General features: G+C 43.0%; 1 protein-coding gene across 1 annotated transcript in view; it reads left to right on the top strand.

Annotated features, from left to right (window-relative positions):
* Positions 1–25,472, top strand: part of NUP210L (nucleoporin 210 like) — a 307,190-nt gene that overhangs the window by 65,574 nt on the left and 216,144 nt on the right. Inside the window, exons 7-13 of the mRNA XM_086945518.1 lie at positions 1,687–1,845; positions 3,444–3,512; positions 4,278–4,387; positions 6,686–6,826; positions 7,578–7,715; positions 8,708–8,863; positions 10,238–10,433. Coding sequence (XP_086801644.1) covers positions 1,687–1,845; positions 3,444–3,512; positions 4,278–4,387; positions 6,686–6,826; positions 7,578–7,715; positions 8,708–8,863; positions 10,238–10,433 — 969 coding nt within the window. The remainder of the gene's footprint in view (positions 1–1,686; positions 1,846–3,443; positions 3,513–4,277; positions 4,388–6,685; positions 6,827–7,577; positions 7,716–8,707; positions 8,864–10,237; positions 10,434–25,472) is intronic.

Consider the following 25,472-nt stretch of genomic DNA (forward strand, 5'->3'; position numbering starts at 1 on the left):
CTGGAGCCCACAAAAACAGGAAAAGTATTCAGAGCAGGACGAGCAGATGGAAAGGAAAGAGGAAATAAAAAAAGAACAGTTCCTGGTAAATAGGCAATATCTACATTGAGGGCTCCCTCTTTCTCTGGGTTATTCATGCACATTTAAATGGCCCTCCTATGTTTGTATTTGTTTTGGACTCTTTAACAGTATGTCAGTAGTAAAGGGCAGGTGCCATTTCAAAGTCTCAAAGTTTACTTGCCATTAAGTGAAAATCATACTCTATAAATGTAAAGGTGGAAAACAGGGTGACTAAAAGCAAATCTTGGGGCCTGATTTATACTTTGGTGGGCGGCTGCCAGTCTGTCAGGGTGCAAAAGTCTTTCCTTCAGTTCACAGGCTGCACTACAACCAACTTTATTAAGGGTTCTCCACTGGCCCTGCAGAGATCTCTGTGCCTTCAGAGGAGCTGCAGTCACAGTGGCTTCTTTGAAGGCACTGTAAGTTTACTGAGGGGCTGCCATGTTTCTTCTAGCTGCTCATCCAAATGGTCATGTTTTCCTAACGCAAACTCCCAAAACAGGAAACGTGAAAAACAAAAATCTAATGACCCTGACACCCTAAGAAATTTCTCAGAGGGCGTGGGATTAATGTTTCTGTTTTTTCAGTTTGGGACTGCCAGGGATTACCTTGTAGTCCCCAAAAAAAAATTTGGACCGCCCTCTTTAAATAGGGCGGATGGTCTGATGCACCTACTCTAATGGTCTAAGCTCTGTCAGGCCATTGGTGTAGAGTTTCCAATGCCAGAGACGATGAGGAACCGTTGTTGGAAACAAGACTATCTTCCAGAATCAAAACAGAACAGCGGCGGACAAGAGGCTCCACCATGTTTGTGGCCGAGTACCTTGTCCACCAAACTCTAAATCAGGCCGAAGGTGCTGTGTGGGAATAGGGAATACATCCTAGCATTGCCAGTTCTTGGAAGAGCCATCTGACCTAGTTGGCACTGTGGGGTATCCTGTCACTTATGTAGGTTTGGGCAGTGTCCTGTGACGTCTTACGAGCCTGTAGGCGTCAGTTGGAATATCAGATGCAGGGAAGCATCCTCTGCAGCACTGGGAGCTTGGAGGTGCCTTGTGAAATATCAGCAACGGGGAAGTTCTCTCTGTCATCTCAAGAGACTGCAGGTGCCCCCTAGTGTCTGATGTCTAGAGTTGTTGATGATGTCTCAGGGATCTTGGAGAATCTCTATGGCATTTTGGCCGGTCCCTGTTGTCTTCAGATTCCTCAACAACCTGTAGAAGCCCACTGGCATCCTAAGAGCATGGGTATGGATTATTCACTGGCCTGCAGTGAGAGCTGGTGCCAAGCAAGGTGGATTATGGAGAGCTCACAAATACCCTCTGGTATATCTGGGGCTTGGTGGGTATTTCAGCTAAGAAGCCTTCAAGAAGCAGTAGGATGTGCATTGCAACAGTTGTTGTAAAACATAATATATCACACCTAAAAAGATTGTGTTTCTGTCATGCTAATATTATTCTATATGATGTTCTCTAACAGAGTACAAGAGAGACTCCAAGCTCATGTGCATATTTCATTTGAAAGTTCGCCTGAATGCAACAGTAACTTCCTTATCCATTAACAACGTATTTGTCATAAATGTACATGCTGGTTCGACACTCATCCCCTCTCATTCTCTCATCACAGAAGTGGATCTTCCCCTCGAACATTATGATCTGGAGTTTCAGAATGAAGTTGTTGACCCTGGTGGTTCCGAGGACCAGGCCGTGGCCGATCTGGACATCAACACCATCACCGTCACTGCATTGCAATTAGGACTTGTCAATCTTGCCTTCGTCCATAAAAGTATCCTTTGTGTCTTTCTTGGCTGGTGCCACATTTGTTGGACTTTTTGGCTTAAACAGTGTTGTGCGTATGTGTGTGTCCACGTGTTGTTGGAGGGTGATGGTGACCTTTCGCTGTTTCGGTAGAAGAAGAGAGCAATGCTGCTCAGCAATGGTAAATATCCAGGTTTCCTCTACTTCTTATTTGGTATAATGGATCTGAAACACAAGATGAAATTATTTGCTTAGTGTCACAGAAGATAATCTAGTTGGTCAGTGGTCAATCAGGGATTGGAATTCAGGATTCTGCAACTTTGCCTTTAGATCCTATCGCTGCTGAGAAAAATGTGCTTAGATTTCATGTCCATGCAAAACATTAATTAATCTTGTGTCAAATGAACTCTTAGTCACAGTACCGTATCAATCCTAAAATATACCAATCATTAGTCACCTATATTACTGTGTTCCAGGGGTGGGGATCTAATGTAAAGAATGTGACTTCTCATTCAAGCTAACAATATATTTGCAAACTTATCTTAGGTTTTAAATGTGCATTGGTGCAGAAGAAAACTTCTGCAGGGTAATTTGCATAACTCGCCTACATCTATGAAATAGCCCCCGTTTTGCACACACAGAGCAGTTTTGAGTCCGAAATGCCACACATATCTCTGAAGGGTTATCTTTAACCAGTGACAAAACCATGTCTGGAAATGCTTGAATCATTTTTAATCACTATACATTTTTCTAGGCAGATATCCATTATTTAATTCCTGTCTTCTCTATAGACTTTTGGTCCAGTTGGGCCTCCATAGTGAGGTGCAAGCATGTGTCTTCTGGCACAATAGGCTCAGGAGCAGTGCCTGGACATATCCAACCCAGAAAGAGACTCAAATATAAGCCAGAAACATGCACCAACACTTGAGTGAATCTTAACATCCAGGAATGCCTTTTCCATCATTCCATTCCATCATTCTTTAACTTGCCTGCACCATTATAGAAGTGAACCAACCACATGAATGTCAGTCTTAGCCCCACAAACCTACAGAACAGCTATAGCGATGTCCAGAGTCTCAAAGATGTGAGACAAAGTGCTTGTCTCCTCGCTCAATACAAGTACAACAAAATCGATGGGTTTGAGATACCCTGCACTCCAGGTCAGGAGATAACACTGTAATAGTTCATTAGGTCAGATGGGAGAACTTTCTGAACTGTAAAACATAGAGTGATACTGAGAATATACCCCAAGCCCGAACATAGGTGGGTCTACAATTAAGGCCATGAGTCTGAGCCTTCAGATGTTCTGTGGAAATACAATGCCATAATCCTGTAACTTACACATACCAATATTAAATGTAACGTAATTTCTCCAAGCTTGGACACACTCAGATAAATGTAAGCAGAGGGGAGGACATGTTCCCTTACATTTGGACAGAGAACAACTGAAGTTTAGGACTTTGCACAACTACCATATTAGGATATGTCTTGGCACTTGGTACTGTGGAATTACATGAGATGTAATCTGAGAATCAGTGAGCTGGCAATTGTGCAGTGCAAGGATACATATGCAATCCCTGGTGTTGTTGTTTCCACACTGTGTGGCTTCCTTAAGCATTGACAAAGATATCCACATGCGAGGGGCTCTGGGGCTTCCCAAATGTACAGTTCATGTCGTGGAGGCTGGATCTTTAGGTAAGCTTTTGGCATAGTGTGCGGATGGGGCGACATTATGGGATCCAAGTGCCCCTTACTCCATTGAAAGGGGTCGTGTGCTCTGTGAGAAGACCAGTGGGTGCTTCTCATGAGTTGAGCATTTTGTCTCAGACTGTCACCTCAAGAGAGGGACTGCGTATCTGAGGCTTCCACCTTCAAGAAGGCAGCGCGTCTCAGTCTGTCACACCCGGGGAATGTTCTTCCACTTTAGTGAGTTTTTTTACATCACCCTACACAAATAGAGACTCCGAGTCCAAGAAGAAACTACCACTATATCCTCAAGAAAAATCTACAAAAAAAACTACAGATTTACTATTCATAACTTCATATTTACGTATCTTGACATGGTGTATGTCTTCAAGCTACATAGATATGGAATTACGAATTGTTTAGGAATCATAAATCTATGCATATCTGTAAATGATTTCCATGACTATATAGTAGCAATCAATATTCTGGAGTTAATATTTTTGTAGATTGATATGAGACTCTATATTTGTATGTGTAGCCTCTCAGGAGACGCGTAGTGTGTCTTGAACTGTCACCTGAAGACAGGAGCAATGCATCTCGGGGTGTAACCTCACCAAAGAGCAGTGTACTGAGCCTGAGGTTGTCACACACTGGGAGAAGAGGTCGGCTGCCTCCAGATCCTCACAGTTGTAAATGTCATTTGTCGCAGGCAGTTCCTCGAGGAGATTGGATATGTTGTTTTCTATCCTGATCAGTCTCCTGTTGTTCGTGTAGGTTTCTCAGTCTTTCCTGGAGACAGGTGGGTTCTGGAGGTGTCCAGAGACTATGAGATTACAGTGGAAGTTTATGAAAAAGGCTGCAGCAATCATGTCTTCCCATCAGATGTGAGTGAGATAACTGTCTATGCATTCATAACTCTTACGTGCTTCTCTTCTTAACTCTATCACTTATCATAAGATGTAACTTACAAGTTTACAAAATCTAAACTCTTCATTACTTTGCTTTTTATTGGATGTGAGTGCTGCAATCATGTACACCCCTTGCAAATTTGTTGTTGCCATCTACTTTGTTTCTTTCACTGGTTGTTAATTTGCAGATTTAGACATACATGATCTTTCCTTTACCATAGTTACATTATTGTTTCATTGAAGTGCTATTGCACGTCCATTCATTCATTCATTCATTCATTTGTTGTTATGTGGTACATCACACTGACAGCCACCCAGTTGATTAGCTCTGCATGAAAATGTGAAATAACTAAGTACATTAAGAAGGGATCCGACATAGTGTCTGACTGTTCAATTGAGATGCCCATAGCTGTGTCGGCAACCACCTTCCCAATCACACAGCCCCGCTGACCTGTACCAGGTAGGCTTGACAATGGAGAATTTTCTAGAAATTAAGAATTCCATTTGTTTACCAGAGAAGAATGGAAAGCGAGATGCTTCTGGGAATGCATTGGGGCTGACATTGTGTGTACCAGGTAGACACTGGAAGTCAGCTGGGCCTGTTGTATACGCAACTGGAACTGAATCAGTGATGCTTCTGGGAGTGAAAGTGGGCCTATGATTGTATCAGAAGACACATTAAAACAAAGAGCCCCGGAAGGAAGTGGGCCTGAAATTGCAAAGTGGATATGCTTAGGAGAGGTGAGGCTCCAGGTAGGTGTGGCAGCAGAGAAGGTAGTGAACCCATCATGACACTCAAGGTGCTGTGTTGAGGTGATAGCAGAGAGGGTTTTAGTGATGAAAACGGCTTGTCATGTATACATGAAGAAACTATGACTCGGAGTTGCTTCTGTGAAGGAACTGAGGGCAGATGTGCTAAGATTGCGACCTGTTATCAATTATAACCACCACAGGAACTGTGGCCTGCTGGGGTCAGTAGACCACCATGTCTGTGATTGTTTTTAAATAAAAAAAAATCTTTCTTTCTTTGAGATGCAGCCCATTTTTCTTAAAGGAAAACAGGATGTGTTTCAAAAGAAAAAAATGACATTTTTAAAATTAATTTTTAAGAGTCGGCAGTCTGTGGGACCACCTGCGCTTAAAAAATATTTATAAGACATTCTCAAAGTGGAACCATTCCCATTTGTGAATGGGTTAAACCAACTTTGAACTGGTAACAAAATGTTAATGTTTTGTGACTAGAATTCGGTCGTAAAACATTAATACTTTCCACTGTGAACCTGTATTTGGAAGGAACTCCATAAACAGGCCCGACCAAATACCAAAACGCAAACCCAAATTACGATTCAGTAACAACTTGTAGAATGGCCATTTGTTGGTTGCACATTTCAAAAAGCATTTTTGCGGTCATAAACAGACCAATCCTGTGAATCAGGCCATTTGTGGCCTCAAAACTGCTTTGTAAATTTTGCCCTGATTTGTTACTGTGCATAACATACCAAGGTGGCAGCAAAGAGGACACGTGAATTGAAACAGGCACATTAGTGTACTTACTGTTTACAAATAACTGTTTAGGCCCCCGGGATTTAACTGGCATGTGCACTGTAAACACCAAACACATGGGCAGATGATTGCCTTTTGGAATGAACCAAGCTTATCTTATACACACCATGCATACAAGACAGCACACAGTTTAGAAAATTAAGCAGGCGTGTCACCATGCACAGCTGTCTGACGTGGAAGTAGAGAGTCTCAGTGAGAGAAACCGATCACTTTACACACATGTGAGATGGGTAGCCAAGAGAATCTTCTGTACAAACATAGCCTTTCTTTTTACACACATAGTAAACGTGTAGCAGAAGCTCCTAGGAACGAACAAGGCCTATCATTGTTGACATGAAGTAAGCAAGACAATAGAACAACCCTTGTAATTGGTCTTGTCACTGCTGGGACATTGATTCTTGACTAAAACATTTTGACACAAAGCGTCATGGCCAATCATCATTAAATCAACCTGAACATATGTAATCATAGGACTGAGTGCTGTCCCTTTGCTGTGATTGTTTGTAGCGCTAGCCTTTTAACAGCCTAATAGAGCTGTCCACCAAACTTTTATTGTATAAATGCTCAGCACATAGGTAATGGTGGGGGGGGGGTTCTGGTTCAGCATCGGTGGAAGCAGCGTATGAAGAAGTGGTGCCCATACCCCAAATACGGTTTGAGGGTTTATTCCCTGTTAATATTTATTTTTAATGTTACTTCTACTATTTTCAGAATTTGAGGATAGAAATGGAGTTTCCTTCGGAGTTCCTTGAAGTGAAAGCATCCTCCGTGAATGGCTCCCACCACCAGGTTCAAGTTATCAAGAGTGGCGTCTTCTACATTAAAGCCCAACTCATCGGTGTCCAGCATCAGGTTGGGTAAAAACAGAGTGGCTGGATGTGGGTGGTTATGGCTGAACTATGCTGCGTGTAAGTGTTTGTGTGTGTGGACTTATATATGGGTGCTCTTGGCTTTATAATTGTGGGAAATGTTTGTGTACGCAGTGTGCAAAGTATGGCACTTTCACTCAACTATCCCCATTTGTCTTCTTGTGTCTTTTTCCTGTACATCATGTTGCCCATTTGACATTCTCCTGTACCTCAGGGTCAGTGTCACTCCTTTGCATAATAATGACTTCAGCATTTCTTCTTCTTATTTGGTCCCTTTCCTTTGCAGAACAACACCTTTACTGGGTCCTCTTGTCTGTCGGCCGCTTTCACATACATGATATTAATTTTAATGTGTCCTCATCTCACTGGGCATTTCCTTGTGCATTCTGCTGACTATTTACCATGTCCTTTTCTCAGTTTTTCTATTTCCTGTGCATATTGTTTGTACTTTCCCTTTTGTTTCCCTCTGTTTGATGATTTTTTTCCATGAGCATTGTATTGTCTTTACTTTTACCTGTTCCTCTGCCATTTCTGTAAAATTCTCATTTGCAAGTATATTCATTTCTATTTTAGTAGTTGTTTTCTTATGCACCATATGCAAGACCAAAGACATACTAAAGCACATTACCTTAATCACCTCTATTTACCCCTCATTCTGCATCTGCAACACACCTCTAAATACTCTGCTTCGGATAATGGGACGTTTGGGCTTTTACCCTTGGTTTCCTTTCCAGGATGGTATTCTGCATAGGCTGGAGATACCCATTGGTCACGTGCAAGAAGTGCAGAGTTTCCACCCCATCGTTCTAACTCCAAGCGTACTGGCATTCCCACACCATCCTCGTGAAGTTCCCTACCGCTACCAAATTCAGGTAACTTGATTAGCTCATCTTTCATTAGTTACCCAGTTGGGAGCAAGGCCAGCATTGTATTATCTGATATCATGTGACTACCAGGGAGAGAGTAGCCAGTGGTATATAATGTTCAAGGACTCTTCCAAGATGAGAGACAGAGTGGCGGTTGTGGAGGAGTTTGGCTTGAGAGATCCCTCCATTGTAAAATAATAAACTAAAGTGTGCAACATACTTGATGAGACTATGAACACTGACAGAGAGTGCACCTAAATTTCCTAGATTTACCTAGAGTGAGAGACAGGCGCACCTAGATTTCTCCCTGCCTGAAGAAGGCAGTAGATTAGACAGCTTTGTTGGGAATATATCTGCCAGAAGTGTAATGAGGTAGCTGGAAGTCTCATTATTATAGAGCTGTAGGAGTAAAAGGGTGATATACTAATTAATTCATGTTATCTACATCTCTGTTGCCAAGTCTAAAGGTCTATAATCAGTTAAAAAAAAGGTTTTGATTGACCGGAGATCTCTAAGGTTATGTGCTTGTTAATGACAGGTCTCTAGTAATACACTTGCTATAGACCAATGGTCTTTTTAGAGGAAAATGGTCTTTGTAGATAAAGACCTGTTTCTAAAAGTAAGTCTTTATGGCCATGTGCATCATTGACACTGGGTCCCCAGTAGCGTGCTTGTTATTGGTCCAGGGTCTCTGTAGATGAAGACTTGTTAAATGTTAGGAGTTTGCTGCACCAAAGTTTCTATGAAAGAAGAGATTGCGCGGGTCTGTGCAAAAAAGGTGTATTAGTGAAAGGAAGTCTAGGCCATATCTGTCACTGGAGTCTCTAGTAGGGTGCCCTGATATTGATAATGGTTCTCAGTGGTCGGATGTCTACTACTGGAGGTAAATATCTGCGGTAGCCTGCATATGACCAACTTGCAAGATGTTGTAGCCCTCCATGTGACTGGCATGTTTTGTCACATGGGTTTCTGAATCACTAATTCTATTTTTTCTGTAGATCCAAGGCGGCAGTGGCAATTTTACATGGATATCTTCCAATCAGACTGTTGCCATTGTAACCATGAGAGGAGTTGTCGTGACTGGGGTGGTCATTGGGCAGAGTTTAGTGCAGGCCCGAGATGTGCTGAATCCATTCCACTTCGGAGAAGTTAAGGCAAGTCTATCCATATTTTTCATTCTAAAGTACAAAAATCTAAGGCCCAGTTCAATTATAAGGTAATTGGGTGTCGCTCAGAGTACTGCATCATTTTCTAGAATACTCTGCAAATTTTGTGTAACAGAATAGTCAATTTCTTTATCTCTCTTCTCTTTTGATCACATCAGAATGAAGTGGATTTCTGTTCTCTCCTCTCCCTCACATTGCAGCTAGATGCGTTTTTTCATTCTTTCACTATGCAATCACAGCCGGATCTTTTCGGTCTTATTGCTGCTTCTTTGAAATCACTGCTCGATGCCATAGTCTTCCTTACCCCACTCCCTGAGATTACAGTTGGTAGAGGTGTCCCTTTCAGTTAATGGAATGTGTTCTTTCCTTCTCATCCCTCTCCAGGTTCACAACTTAAATTAGCATTCTCTCCTCCTCGCTTTTTCTTACTCTCTCTGTCTACCTTGCCCTCCTTATTATATTGGAGGTTGTATTCTTTTATTCTTCTTTCTCCTGAAGTTCACAGCTGGTTGTGATTTTCCATTCTACCCTCTAGCCAAACTCTCTGTGGGACTTTTTTTTTCTTTCTCCTTGACATTCTGGTCATTCTTAGACCTCGCTCCTTGAAATCACAGCTGGATATTGATTTTCTTTCTTGCTGTGATAGTAGGTAAATATGGTCAGTTTTTTAACCCTCTGAGGCCACAGCTTGATGTCGTCTTCATTTCTCCTGTCATTGGGAGTTCACAACTGGATGTTGTAATGCGGTTAGTGCTGTTTCAGAGTCTCACTTTGGTACAATTTCTCCATCTGCTTCCACCTGAGATCACAGCTGGCTCTTCTCCCACCTCTTTGGGCATACACTTACTTTCTGCTTTTATGCTGGAATTACATCTTAGCCAGCAGTGGTCTTTTTTCTCCTCTTGCTGATATTACTGCTGCATGTAGTTTTTTTCTCACTGATATCACAGGTTGATGTAGTCCTTCATTCTCCTTTCTCCCTGAGATCATAGCTGAATATAATCTTTCTTTTTGCTCTTATCCTCTGGACATAGTTGGTTTGATAGTTTTTAAAAAATCTTTTTGCTGAGATCGAGATCTCATCTACATGCAGTCTTTGTTCACCTCTTGATACAATCACAGTTTGATGTAGTCTTACTTCACCTCAAGCTAAGATCACATCTGGATGTTGTGCTGCATTCTCCTCTCCACATCAGAATGAGGCAGATTTCCTTCTTATCTCTCCTTGTATTTGTTGCTGTATATAATATTTCATCATTCTTCTTGTGATCATGACTGTATAGCTCTCCTTCAGTGTCTTGATCACTCTGAACAAACTTTATTTACTTTGTCACCATTGCTTTCTCCTCTCTTGTTACACAGGTGTTTGTTTTGAAGCTCTTCAAGATGGAACTAGTCCCTGTGAATGGCGATGTGGAGATCTGTCAAGCTTTGGACGTTCCAATTGTCATGTATGGCATAGACCAGGAAACAAGCGACATCATCGCTTTTACAGACTGCTCGCTCTTGCCGCTGGAGGTCACCATGGATAGGCCGGGTGTTCTGAGTCTCGTAGAGGGTAAGCTACAACGCCCATAGTGCACCATGACTAACCTATCCACCACTTAAAATTTACTTGTATGTTTCACTATACTAATTCAACACTAATCCTCTATAGGTCACAGAGTAGCGTGCTACTTGCAGAAAAAGCACTTTGACGCCTCGTCAGAGTTAGTAAGCGCTATGCAAATGCAATTACAATACAATACAATACAATGTTTCATTGGTTGTCTCATGAATGCCAATCTTGCATCACATGGGTCCTCATTAAGCTATCTTGAAACAGTGAGGATAGATCGGAGAGTAATTGCTGAGACGTTTTACATAGATTGAGTGATCGAGGTAGCCCTACTTAACAGGAAATTATTTACAGAGAATGGTTTGAATCATTGCAGACATTACATCATTACGATTCATTAATATAAAATGTAGAACAAGAAGACACTCATGGTCATGAGTTATCTTACGTTATATTTTTAAAAGACTTGCACTGAAGAAAATTTGGAGATGCTTGGACCATCTTCAATGTGTACGTGAATAAGTGCCTGTGAATGTAATTTGCACTTGAACATTTTAGAATTACTCCGAATATCTGCAGAATTGCTCCAGTTCTTAGTTTTGTGAATACTGAATAAAATTATAAATATATTCTGAGATGCTCACTGACATTTTCTAATGTGCCCCATGGAAAATCTTGTGATTCTGTCTCGTTAAGGACTGGTTCACTAAAAAAACCTGTGAATCATGACCGTTGTACTCAGCATCTTTAAAAAGACATTGGGTTTCGAAGTACGTTCTAATGCCATTACATGAGCCATAGATCACTAATCAGGCTCATTTTGAGTGAACCACAAGTCCAAAGAAGAACCATCTTGCCATCAGGAGAATGAAATTAATAGGACCAAAGAATATTTCCACCTACACTGGTCATATTCTTGGAGGAAAGCTTTGGTGAAGAAAAACCTTACACCTTAAGGGACGGTTAAGAAAAGTATTTATTTATGGGTGAATAGATTAGGATAAAGGTCACAGGAAGGGTAAGGGGCACAGTTGGCATAAGGGTATTATTTAGGGTAAATATAAAAGTTAAGCTAACAGTTATGGTTGTAACTAGGGCTAAGGCGGAGCGTAGGAAAGAGTAAGATAAAGTTTAAAAGTAGGGAAATAGTAAGGGTAGCAGTTGTATTGGTGAGGTTTATGGCTAATGTTTGGGTTTCTTCAAGAGAAAGTGATAGATTGAGAGTAAGTGAAAGAGGTTAGCATAAGGACATGTTTGAGGTAAATTTTATGTTTAGGCTAAAAGTAATCAGCAACTAAAAGAGTAGGTTAGGGTTAAATATAGGATTGAGTGAGGGTACCATAGTGGTCTTCAGATATGAAAAAACATAAAGGAAGCCTGCAAAAAAAATTAGATTCCCCATATAGATAGGACCATAACTTTGATCTGCCTGGGATGAATCCCCTGATATAAATATCAAAGTGATTAATACCAGAGAGGAAATTAGCTATTTTATGTACTTAATGACAGTGAGACTCTGAGAAGTTCTAAACTAAGAAGCCCAGGTTGTCATCAAAGTCAAACAATGATATCCTAGAACCCCTAAATGAGGAATTTGCAGTGGGAGCAGGAATCAAACAGCAACAACGAAAGATCACCCTTGAATAAACATCTCTTTACCCAAAAAGTATAGTTACAAACTAAATGCCTGAAAACACTTTCCTAATAAACTCAAAACTGAGCGTCAAAGTTATTGGAAATCTGTGTCTGACAGTTAAGTAGTTAAGAAGACTTTGCTAGGCTTGATTATAGGAAAGTTTTGAATGCTGTACTCTGGGAACCTGATTTATCTACATCTCCTTTATGATATATTAGTAGATGTGTAGTGCTTGGAATAGCTTCCATAAAAGCGTATTACAAATGTTAATAAACAAAGATCTGTAATTAATACACTTACACTAGTGTGCATTACTAGTGTTTGGTCTAAGTTAGGTTGACATGTGGAGATAGAGGTGGGCAAGCCTGAAAAGTTGTGGTATGGTCCAAGCCAGAACCGAGTCAGGGTTCTGTCTTGGCTCTCAGAGCTGATGCACGAAGGAGTAAGACAGATCTACAAAATAGCCAAGACTACTTAAAAAGAAAAAGAAAATAATAATCCATGCTGAAATGTTCAATCCCCTACTCACACAAAACTAAAGGTGAAAATATAACTCCCAGAATCGATTGATAGCAAACCAGTTGAAGGTGTCACATGTAAAAAATGTAATGTAATGGTACTTGTATAGCGCACGAATCACCATGAGGCATCTCGGCGCTTGTACGAATACCGCTGAGGAACCCTTCCTGGCCTTTCCCTGTGAAGTGCCCACTCCTGGGCACCCCCAAGGTGAAGCCAGGCATCCTAGCGTTGTTGGGGCCGTTGTGGAGATTAAGCAAGCTATTGCCCAGAGTTGCAGAGTGGGACCCATGATTAGGATAGGCACCGAGGCGAGAATGATCAGGTCCTGGGAAATTGAGCCCAAGACCCGCCGAGGCGGGAATTGAACCCTGGTCCCGGGCCAGACCTCTGCATCAGGGTCTGCCGCTCTAACCATTGAGCCACACTTCTCCAGATGTGACACAGTCCACTTGGCTGACGTGGCTCATTGACCATTATTCATCTTTTCTTGTCAGGCCTGATTCGACTTGATTAACAGGCCCCAATTCACTGATGTTGCTGTTGATATATCCCCAGCTCGTTGAGGCAATGCAATTCACTTTGTATACTGCTTTTTGCCTCAAATGTCTGATCATTGTCAGCTTCAGTGATAGCACAGGAAAAATCTGTCTGAGCAACCCCACCCTCACGGTACGTGCACAGTCTATGCCAAGCAGTGCTCCAGATGCCCCACTGAGCCCAGCTGGCGGCAAACCTCTACCTCTGCCAGTCCATCAGGCACATTTAATGTGCTAAGACCACAAAGGACCGTTTCTTTTCATTTGAAGTACAGCGGCCTGGCATTGTTAACGTTGTCTCTTGTTGGAATCCAAGATTGGTCATCTTAGGAAAATTACCACCATCTGCTAGGGCCATACATGAAAAAAAACATAGAAAAGCGCTTGAGTACAATACAAAGTGCTACATTTAGATTGCGTAACCTGCTCTCGTAGTACATAGCAGTCTGAGTTTGCTGTTTTCCTTGTCAGACACTAGCAATTAATGTTGCAAATACAGCTATAGCAGACCGCGTGCTAAAATTTTGCTTTATCATAGGCAGCAATGAATTGGGGGGCAGCCAGTTATCAGTTACTTAAATGGGAAATGACAAATTCCATCAGCATTTCACATGCCACATTATATATCTAAAAATCGTCCCTTTGATGAGTTGCGCTGGTCTTTTTGGAAGTTATGTATTTGGGTAACTAGATGCAATGTGTTATTTGGAGCAGAATAAAACCAGACTACACAGAGCCTGTGAATTCTGCGTGGTGTCCTTCCTGCTGCACCTCAAGTGACCAAGGGCCTTCTTGCAAGGAGTGCGATATCTTGGATATTTCCCTCCGACCCTAGGACTGTGTAGTAATAACGCTGCAGGTAACGTTGATAAGTGCAACCAAAAAGGCTTTAATAATGACAAGGACTGAGCAGCAGCCAGCACCGGCGAGGCACAGGAAACAACTGTCCCACTATTTCAAACAACAGAGTTCTAAGTTCCGTTGTGGAATGCACACACACAAGAACTCACGAGGAGTGAGCATTCCACAACAGAGAGAAACACAAGGCGAGACCACTACATTATCCCCCTCCTCTAAATGCATTTTAACAAAACAAGTGGAAACAGAACAGCAAGAAGAGGAGAACAGATAGAGACAAAAAAAAAGAAGAAAAAGGAAAAGCGAAGATGAACAAAATAGAAAAAGCAGAGAGAGCGAGCACAAAAAAGAAACAGGAAAAAAATGAGCGAAATCTAATAGGAATAAAATGTTGTCTATTGTGCCTACGCAAATCCAACAGTGAAGGAACTTTCAAGTGTTTTCCATTGGACACATCAGGAGAACTGCAATAAGAGCTACTGTTGGAAACATGTCCCGACAACTTAACAACTCTGGACATGTTCCACCAATATTTGTTGTTTGGCCTAACAGCATTACCACAAACCCTATCTACGACCATGGGATCAGAGAACTTTGCGTTCTTGCTTCACACGCACAATGTCTCCAACGACAAATGTATGAGGAAAAGATGTTTTCCTTGCTTCAAAATATGACTTTCGGCGTAATTGAGCTTGGAAAACATTCTTCCTAACGAGATCATCCACATCCACCATGGCATCCATTTTTACCCACCTAGACATCCACCCAGGACACACCTTGGGACAAGGTTTCCTTCCCGTTGGTCTGTGGGTGATAAAGGTAGCTCTTGGAGTAAGTAATCCCACCCTGAACTAAGAAGTCTTTAAATTCCTGACTGACGAACTGTACACCATTGTCAGAAACAATGGTAGAGTTGAATCCCTCTTGCAAGCAAATGTTTTTGAGGAAATCAGTGATGTTTTTGGAATTAGGCTCGGCAAGGAAACTGACCTCCGGCCGCTTTGAATAGTAATCTATAGCAACAACAGCAGGAGGGTGGAAAAGGTTGAAGGGACCAACCAGATCAATACCAATTTTCTCTCAGGGCCTAGCTGAAAGTTCAATGAGTTGGAGAGGAGGAGTTCTCACTTTCAGTTCTTTTTCAGCATTAGAACACACAACACACTCAACAACAAAAACATCAACGTCCTTGTCCATAAGAGGCCACCAAAAACACTCAAGTAACCTTCGTTTGGGGAAAGTTTGCCCCAAATGCCCCTCGTGATCACCACTGATCAACCTGCCTCTTATGTTTTCTGGAGGAATCAAACTGTCAGGTGCAGCAATTACTCTAAATGCGCATGCACCAGTTTACTTGGACACCATGGACACTGAACCATGTTGTCATGCACAGGCCACTCTATTCATAAAGGAAAACTATGAAGACCTTGTTAAGACATTTATAAATCTACTGAAGTCTGCGTGTGTGATGGGGCGGACATGAGTGCTTGGGAAATAACTATCAGTTAAGTTTTCCATTCCTTCCTCCCGGTGTCTGGAGTGATAAGGAAGTTATGAGACACTCCATTACTTACATAACTGATTCGGTGCATGTGAAGAAAGCACAGGTGTGTGGACCATAAAGGTTGGCTTCTTTTCTCTTCCTGTTGTTGGGCTGATGCACCACACTATTGGTGAATGCCGCTCCCTACATTATCCCACTTGGCGAATGTCGGACCCTGCGTTAACCCAACTGCGGCACATACCTTCCGGTACATAGGGGTCAAGGTGCCCAGGGACTTAGTGGATATTCCAGAGGGGCAACCTATACAGAGTTGTTGCCTGACTTTGAGGGTCATCAGCTTTCTGATAAAAAGGTGCTGCTGTCGCCGGTGAAACAATAGGCGCTGGCAAAAATGGTGATTTTACCATGACTCTTTTACATATTTGCCACTGTGCTACTAATAGTACCTCGCAAAGGGCCTTATTTCGTTGTCCGGTGGACTTGCATCCGCTCAACACCGTTGCAGATACGGGTCTAACTGACCCACGGACGGCGGTCCAGGCTGCTGAATTTTGATAAGATCGTCCATAGTGCTGTCGCAAGCTTCCTTTTCTATTCTGTATGGGAGCTTGTGCTGCAGTCAGAAACTGGCCACAGCACTAGCTCCCATAGAGAAAAGGGAGTTTGTGCTCATCCCTGCACTGCATGGCAGGCACCTCACGGTGCAGGGATGAACAGGAGGGCACCATAGGTGCCTCCTGGGCCCAACCAGAGGCCGCTGGCCGAAGCCCCAAAGTCACTTTTGGACAGGCTTTCTCTGTCAGAAAGCCCGGAATGGCAACCCTGCCATAAACCGACATCGTAATCCGGATAGCGCAAAACGCCATCCATAGACATTACGTGCCGGTCCGAAAGGCAGACGGGCTCCTTGAGCCCGTTAGAGCCCAGACGGAATATGCCGCCGGTTTCAAAACCGACAGCCTCCATTGTAATGAGGGTGTCTGTATTGACACCACGACGAGGCTGGAAGACTTTCCGAGCTTCATCGTAATGAGGCCCAAAGTGTTTAACAACCTGGATAGGTTAGAGCCACGGTGATGCACCGCATGATTTTGGAGAACCTGTGCCTACCCAATGGCCTTGGTGTTCTGGGGACGCCAGATTATGAATTGTGTTATATGGCGTGTCAACTGCAATGATTGACGTAGATAGCCCCAGATGTGTCACCTGAGACAGCTAGCCATTGGCCCCAAAACGTGAGAGAGGGTGTACTTAAATATGTACTCGGGATGGTTGCTCTGGATGGGCAAATGCCACTCTTGATAAGAATGGATTAGTAATGCTTGTCGCACTATCAGCGTCGCTGACACGTGGGTATGGCATACTGCCTTCGGGCGAAATAGGCACAAAACCAAACCAAGTTAGAGTAAGAGGCTGCTTCATTAGGACAGGTATGCAGTTCTAAAGCTCATTAACATTTACAAATTTAAATCCAATGCCTCACAAGTATGATAAAAAAACTACCCCGCCCTTATAACTTCCCCAACAATAAAAATACACCAAATGAATTCATAAAAATGTCCAAACTTCCCCATCTGCTTTCTTTCATCTATTCACTTTCACACGTAGCTCAACCCTCACTCCCCTGTGTACTCTCTGCCAAAGTCTTCTCTGCAATGTCCCCAACCCTTCTGGCTTGTGGCGAGCTCCTCCATTTCTGCCACCTGTCCTAAGTGACAACCTAAAGGCTTAAAACTGCAGACCCTCCAAAAGCAATCTAAAATGTTTGGGAAACCATTAAAAAGAGGGAGGGAGAGGGACAATCTACAACCCCCCCTACTCTCACAGGAACACAGCATCGAATGACGCCACTCAAAAAACATAACTAACAGAAATTTAGGCCACACCCTTCACTGCGCAAAAAGAATCAATGGCGCTACCCAAAGGGCCCAGCCTGTACCATCCGCCCCAAGATGCCTGGGGTTGGACATCTGCGGATGCCGAGCCCCTGGATCCCCCACCGGACGAAATGGGCCCTAAAACCAGACCAAGTTAGAGTAAAAGACCGCTTTATTGGACAGGTATGGCGGTCTAAAGGTCATTAACAATTTAAATCCAATGGCTCACTAATACAATAATCAGAACCTAACCCCCCACCCTTAAACTCCCCCCAACAATCAAAACACCCCAAACAAATTCATTAAAAGTTCCAAACTTCTCATCCCTTTTTTCTTCATCCACTCACTTTTACACATGACTCAAACCTCTGCCAGTAGGGGAAAAAAACCTGACCGTGCGTTTTTCCTGGCCCCCCTCCCCCAAGAGTGTTTCCACAAAATGATAACTCCCTGCAGAAAACTGTTGCCAAAAGAAGTAGCACTGATATGATCGAGGGTAGAAAATTATGGCCGTCGCAAAAACAGCCTCACTTGAATTAACACCACCTTTTTTGGTCTAAGGCCAATGCTAGTTTTTCTCCGATTTCAAGCAAGTATAATTCATTCCCTACAAATAATAGGTGGTCTCCATCCTGTCGAAAGAACTGAAAATCCTTTATCATAATATCCCAGTGTTCTAATCAACCTTTACCCTATGTTCACCAAAATGATGCATTTTGCAGTTAACCTTATTCCGAGCTTTTCAACTGTTGTGAATTTTAATGCTCCACGCCAAACTCTCCAAGGCACCAAAGCTGTCAATACTACTTTTGTGCCTGACCAAGATTTACCTATCAGGCAAAGGTCCTTCTTCATTTCTTTTATCGAGCCTAAACCTAAGAGTTGTACCAGATCATTTGCGCTAAGGTGTAGGAGTAAAATATCAGGCACACTCTCACAGCCACCAAATTTAAAAGAGTGTCAGACGATTCAAATGGAAAAGAAAGACACCAGCGGGCCTGCCACACAACCTGGAATGAGAAACAAGAGTTAATAATAACTTAACGGTTAAGCATTTTTAATATCTTTGATGTAACTCAGGCAAGAATCAGAAGATCAACAACCTAATGTTTTAACTTCCTGCAACCTGGACACGTCAGAAGCAATGCCAATTCTAAAAGAATGAGTGCCAAAACAGAAAGGGTCTTCACCAATTTGACCTAAAAACTTTCTCATTACACTCAGAACCTGTGATGTTACAAGTCTAGACCAATCTGATGCACAAAAGCTAGCTAAGAAACCGCCCGCTTTAAATTCCTTCCATGCCACCACTGGACACACTGAACCGCCAACTTTGTTGAACACAATCTTAGACCCTTTCTCTCTCTGGTCATTTTTTGATTTGTCCAAAAAGATTTGAATAGTATTACATGACAAGCTTACATTGTCAACCCTTAACCCCTTCACTGCTGCGGCTATTCCGCCGCAGTGCTAAGGGGGGAGGGCGGCAGAGCGGCGGGCGCATGCTGGTGACGGAACAGCTCCGTCACCAGCGTTGGTTGCGCTGTGCTAATGACGGAGCGGTTCCGTCACGGCCCCGCCCGCTCCATAGAACGCGCCGCGCAGGCGCAGCGGCAGGGCCATGACGGAACCGCTCCGTCATCAGCGGAGCGGTTCCGTCATCAGCAGGGGAGGGGTTAAACCCCCTGACTTGCCTCTACCCAACTGTTCAGATAGCTTAAAATTCCCAAAAAGTAGCCAACACATGCATAACCTGTGCAGCAATTCTTCAAAGAAAGAAAAGCATATAGCAGAAAGGCCTTTCACCATGTGCAAGAATAACTTCAGGGAGATGGGATTCCTCACATGAATAAAACAACACAAACCTTTTAAGGAGGGTCCAAGGAAATATTTAAAGACCTTGCATGGATATGCTCCCCTGAGTGTACTTATATAACCAACAAACTATCCATGGGTCTAAAAAGTGTAGAAGGTATAAAACCCAATTTAGATGCAAAGAACCTAGTGTGCTGTCTACAGAGGATACTGCCTTCGAAGAGGCAAAAACCATCTTTAAAAAGGAAAATTCTTTAAAAAGGACGGAAACCCATACCTCACCGAGGTGACATGCTTCATCATCTGGGTTCTCTTTCCTGGTTACTCACTAGTGTAACCAGAGGCTACACCCTTCTCACTAAGAAAGGGGAGCACACAGATGTTTTCAACAGAGAGGACAAGTGAGAAACTGTAGATGTGAAGAAATATTCTATGAATCTGAGAGATGGACGCAGTGCATTGATGTGAAAAGTGAAGATAAAATTGGTAGTAGAAGAAACAATTTTCATGGATATCTTCTGCTAATCCAAATTAAAAACAGTGCAAAAGCAGTTGGAACAAATAAACTGCTTAGATGTAACTGGCATTTGTAACTGGCATTTGCTCTTCTTGTAGCCTCCCATGAGGACACCCCCTGTTACATGTGTTGGTACTTGGGTCGTTTTAATTTTAGCCCTGGAGCACTACTTTCTTAACTAGCTTTCTCCGGCCTGCTGTTGCAGGCAAGACATTCTCCACAATGCATGCCTTTTTTTCCTGTTTATTTACTTTGGTTACAATGGCAGCACCCGTGCATTACCTTTAAACATCTAAAGCGCAGGTGCTTCAAATCTAAAGTAAAAAAATATACAATTTTTTTCTATTTCTTTACTCTTGAAGTAATCGCAGCACACCTGTGCTTTAGCTTTACATGTTTAAAGCTAAAGTTCAAGTGCCGTCATTGTAACAAGGGTTCACCATGGTAGCCAGGTGCCTAACTTTTAGCCACACTGGTGTTGCGCTTCATGCTTCAGCACAGTGCCCGCTTTCATGGGTTCACAGGATTGCGGCAGCCGCCATCTTTCTCCACTTCCAGTGGGTTAGTATTCGCTGGATTTTCTGTCCCCTTTCTGCCTCCATATGCCTGCCCACCCTCATCAGGGCTGGTCCAGACCTGATTGGCTGCTTAAATTGCCGACTGTGAGCACCCAGTCTCAGATCTTCTACCACATCTGGCAGTCCTTGCGGTCTAAGAGCCGCCAGCTGCTACCGCTCTCAGCCAGCATCACGCCTGTCTGCTCTTTTTCCTCCATTCTCTCTGTGCTTTTCCTGGCAGCAACATGTCCAACTCTAACGCAGGCACCATGCTGAGGTTGGTGGAACAGCTCAAGATGGAGGCAGGCATGGTGCGCGTCACGGTGAAAGGGGGCCTGAGTTTACCCGCTGCACTTTTACTGTGTAATCCTGTACCAGAGGACGCAGCTGTGTTCCACAGTGTTGGGTACCTAGTTTGACGCCAGTTATTGTTCTAGGTGCGGCTGGTGAGATGGCAGCGTGGCTTATTCACCTAATCCTGGTACTTTTTTGTACCCTTGACTTTTAAGAGTCGCTGTTGTTGCTGGACGCAGTATGCCAAAGGCTCGCTGTAGAGTGTGTACGGAACCGTGCCTCAATACTATATATGTTTGACACAAAGATACACCCTTATCATCACCCTTCAGAAACGAAGTTATTGTGTGACCCATTAAAAAAGAATATAGAAAAGTTTTATGAGGTATTCCAGTTCCTCCACTGGCCGTTGTTAATGGTGCTTTAGGTTGAGCAGTTACTGACTTGCACAAACCTAGCAAAGTAGCGCATTATGGTGAGTTCTGGGAGTTGATACACGATTGTGCACATCTAGTGGTGATTTACAGCTTACAGAGGCAGCATTAGGATATTGCTGCACATGGCCTTGACATGTACACATGGCCTTGACATGAACAACCATCGAATTAGGGTTTAGCTACCTGATACCTGTGACAGTGGGGCCCTCGTGTAGGAGCAATGTGTGGCCTCTCCAAGGAGCTTCCCTTTACTGCTTCGAAGAATGTCTCCTCTTATATTACTAAATCTCTCAAAGCTTTGTAATATTCTGTTTTGCTACAATCAGCTATGAGATGACAAACCACTGCCTAATGCTCAAACAGCAAAGGCAGAACACTTATCGCCCCCTCCACTGCCGGTCACAAACTCTCATCCCCACCTTTACTAACTGTACCTGTGTACCCGCGAGCTCGAGTTCCCCTTTGATAGCAAGATGGGGATCTGGAGCACAATCACCTGATTTACAACCTCCTCCTATTACCACCACCTGAAATGTGCCATAAAAGCGCAATCCATTCCGCCAAGTCATGCATTAATAACCTGCAAGCAGCATTAAAACCTAAATTAATAAAATATTATTATTATTACAAAATAAAAGGAAACTACACTCAAATTGTAAACGTGTTTAAGTTTAAATTGGACCACATGCAGAAACATGCAACAGTTGACAATATGGTGCATTTCCTGAATGGCCCACAGGTAACAGGAAAGAGTTTCAAGGTTATCATTTGTATTAAAATATACAAACGCCTTCTGCTGAGATGGTGCCTTCCTGCTTAAGTTATTTGACCTCTTTGCTTATTCTGGAACATCAAAAGCTCAGTTAAATGCCCAGCTCAAGGGCTTACATTAGAAGTGGTCTCCAACGATAGCCAAACCATCATCAATGACTTCTCTTTCTTTTTGTAGTTTGCAGAAGTGTAGTTTTAGACAGAGGTGGTGAAACACCCTCTCAATTTACCTTTGCTGTCAGGTCGCATGCTCCACGAAAGTCAGCCTGGTAATGTCGCAGTTGTATTTTATTATGGTGAATGTTGCAGCAAGCCTGTGTTGTGCAAATGGGGCCCAAGGGAGCTGGAACACTATCAAATTTGAAACTACTTGTTGGTCTCCTTGCCGTTAGTCAATAAATGGCTGCCAAATTGACCCTAATGACCTAACAGTGGAACTGTTCATCATGTTCCTAGGCCATGGTGGTGCTCAAGAATCAGACCAATGTACACTAACAAGGTCAAGTTGAGTTTCAGAATGTTTCTCCTCCAGCAGACATCAGATCTTTGTAGTGGCTACATCACTCAGGACATACAATGAGACACTGACTCCATGTAGTTGGGTCGCCGAGTCCCTGCAGCACTTTTACTTCAGGTGCAGTGCATTGTGCCACCACCCGTCCATCCCTGCACTTATGGTTATCACATAGCCACCGGGCTAGCAGCATCAGGGCCTTCCGTCTGAGTACAGAATTCATCTCAGGTATCTTGAGACAGGGACAGGAGTCCACACCATAAGGTAATGATGTGTTGCTTTTGTAGTAACACTTCATGTCTCTGTATGGCTCCATAGCTCTGTACATAATGGGTGTTTATGGTGCTCAATGATGCATAGTTTGAAGGATTACTGTGCCTGATAAAGAGCTCTTCATGTTAAAATGGGTTAAGCATCTTTATTGTTTTACTTTATTTCTACAGTTCTAACAAACAACCTCATGCGCGCTAGCGGAATTCAGCTCGCACGCTGAGATTTTAAAAACGCATGTTACGTGACGAGCTGGGCTCGTCATCAGCGTGCGAGGAGGCTACGCCATGACAAGCCCAGCTCGTCATCAGCGTGGAAGGGGTTAATATAAATGCAAGGGCAGAGTTTCTAAATCAGCACTTCACTTCATTTTATTACACCTCTAACACAAACTATGTGTGTCCTCTATCTGTGGTACTCTAGTTGATCCCCAATCTCAGGTGTAGTCTTGGAATGCGAGTGCCCCTGTAGTACAGCCATCCTTTCACTTCATTGTACTTGTATGCCATGCTGAGTCACTGGAGAGGCCTAGACATAGAAGGGGCCTTCATTAACTAACATAGAGGGGGGTGAGAAGAAGTAAAATGTGAAGAGTGGGAAGGAAGGTTTAGCTAAGGATGGGTGTAGGACAGAGGATAATGAAAGGATGCAGTGTTTATACTTCCATCCTATTTGTGGAAATAAGGATGGGGAAGGTGTGGTGGCTGGGCGAGTCAGTGGTACCATTGGAAGAAACCGTGAAGGAGGGTCCACAGAATTTTTCCTTCCTGTAGACCACTCCTAGGTCCTTAAAAATCAATTTTGTGGCTTCCCGCTTTGGCCCTTTTTCCGATTAAGGTGGTGCAGGGAATGCAATATTACTGGTACCTGAAATCAGTTCATCTGATAAAGAACCCCAGTGCTTTAATTTACCTATGAAACATGGCAGCTTTGGATTTCATACTTCTGGAAAAACACAACCTTATGCCTGAATCCAACAGGTTGTATGTCAGGAAGAAAATGGTTTGTGCTTGTCTTTCTAATGGTCTATGGCATGGAGTCCTGAATTCCTACACAGGGCAATGATGCACTGCTTAATTGCTCATGCCTGTGAAAATGTCAATAGAATCCAATATACTTTACACTGTGTTCTGGTAGTTATTGCTGAACATACAGATGTGAAAGAGTGAGGGTGGACATCATTTTGAGGATACACCTAGGCAAAGTAAAGCACAATTGGCCATTTGAGGCTGTATCTGAAAATAATGAAGACCTATCTCAGCATGAGCTGAACTTGATTGGCAGGGGCTTTTGATGCCTGTAACTAGGAACACACTGTGACCGGACATATTGTGCTTGTATTCAGGTGTTTGACTTGTTGCCTGAGAATTTTATACTATACCTGAGCATTTACTGCTATGCCTGGGCTCATCTGGCCTTCTGCCTTTTTATTGGTTTACCTGAGCAGTTACCTGAGGCAGTCGCAGCTGTGTCTAGATACATGAAGCTGTGCTCTTGTAAATGATGCTAGTGCTTTGGTATTTGTACTGTATCATGGATAATTGAGCTTGTCTGGTGTAATTCAAGCTGCGCCAGAGAATCTGATGATTGCACCCTGGACCATTATTTCAAATTATTCCAGTGATGTGTCTGGTGTTTGGTACTAAACCTTATATAACATAACATGCATTTATAAGGCAAATGAAGGGTATACCTTGGTAGCTGTCAGCTGCACCTCTGGTAGTTATTGCTATTTATGTTAACTCTAGGGATGTCACTTTCTGTGATGTTGTGGGTCAGAGGTCATGGAATATCAATTCCTTTGATATCATCAAGGTCAAAATCAACGTGTTATCACATGACCTGGGATGGAACTTCCACTACCCCTGGCATTTTGGTGAATTGACATCCATGAGGGGCAGTCACCCTGAAGAACTGGCAGTCGGGGGTTATCCCCCAGGGTGGTTTAGGGTATCGGCGCATAAAAGGAATCGGTGCATAGAAGGAATCCCGAGGAAAAACAATAAGGTACTGGATGCATAGAAGCAAAAAGCATGTCAAAAACAGAACTCAGTAAAGCAATGCGACACACTGAACAACAGGTTCATTTACTATATATATGTCTCTCTCTCTGCCTCCCATAACCCGAACATGGATCTTTGCTGTCTTGTGCTAGTAGAGCGGAAGATGACATAATACCTTGGTTGTAAGATGTCCTTCAAGGACTCAAAGGGTCACCCTGTGACAAAGAACCAAACAGCAGTAGCCATAGAATTGGATATTAAATTCCCCCCATCTCATGCTAAGAGCCCTTCAAGAGGCTGAGGACATGCTCCTTGAGACCCGGTGGCAGCTAAATGTACCTATGCATGAGTTTTGTTCTGACAACTTGCAGGAGTGGAGATGCACTTATACAGAAGTCTTGGTCAGAGATCTCCCAACAGCCGGGACTGTTATAAAACTAAGATTTGAAAAGAAATGTATGTCATTAATTGATCCCCCACAACATAAAAGACTTTTGAAATACTGCTGACAGATAACCAGTTCAACTTAGACAGCACTGATTTCTACTTGGGCTAATTACAAGGGTATGTGTTAACGTGAGACCGGATAATGGGCTGACTCCAATTCTTCTCTCTAAGTTGTTTGTGATGGGTAAAGAACCCTGCTCTGTAGGACAAGAGGTAAATAATTGAGATTGAATGAAAATGTAAAAGAGATTTGGCTCTTGCTGGCATATAGTTTTAGGTGTTTTGGAATCATCCATTCGTTGACAGTGGTGCAGCTACTACCTTTGGTGTAGCTGGAGCTTGGTAGAAAAGGGTGTAAGTGGTGGGATAGAATGTAGACAATGGTATAGGGCGTAACACAAAATGTCCGGTGTAGGAAGTGTAGCCTGTGTATGGTATAGGAGATATAAGTGATATGTAGGTAAAAGGGCACAAAGCCCAG

This window comes from Lissotriton vulgaris, chromosome 12 (assembly GCF_964263255.1).
Source record: "Lissotriton vulgaris chromosome 12, aLisVul1.2, whole genome shotgun sequence".
NCBI lineage: Eukaryota > Metazoa > Chordata > Amphibia > Caudata > Salamandridae > Lissotriton > Lissotriton vulgaris.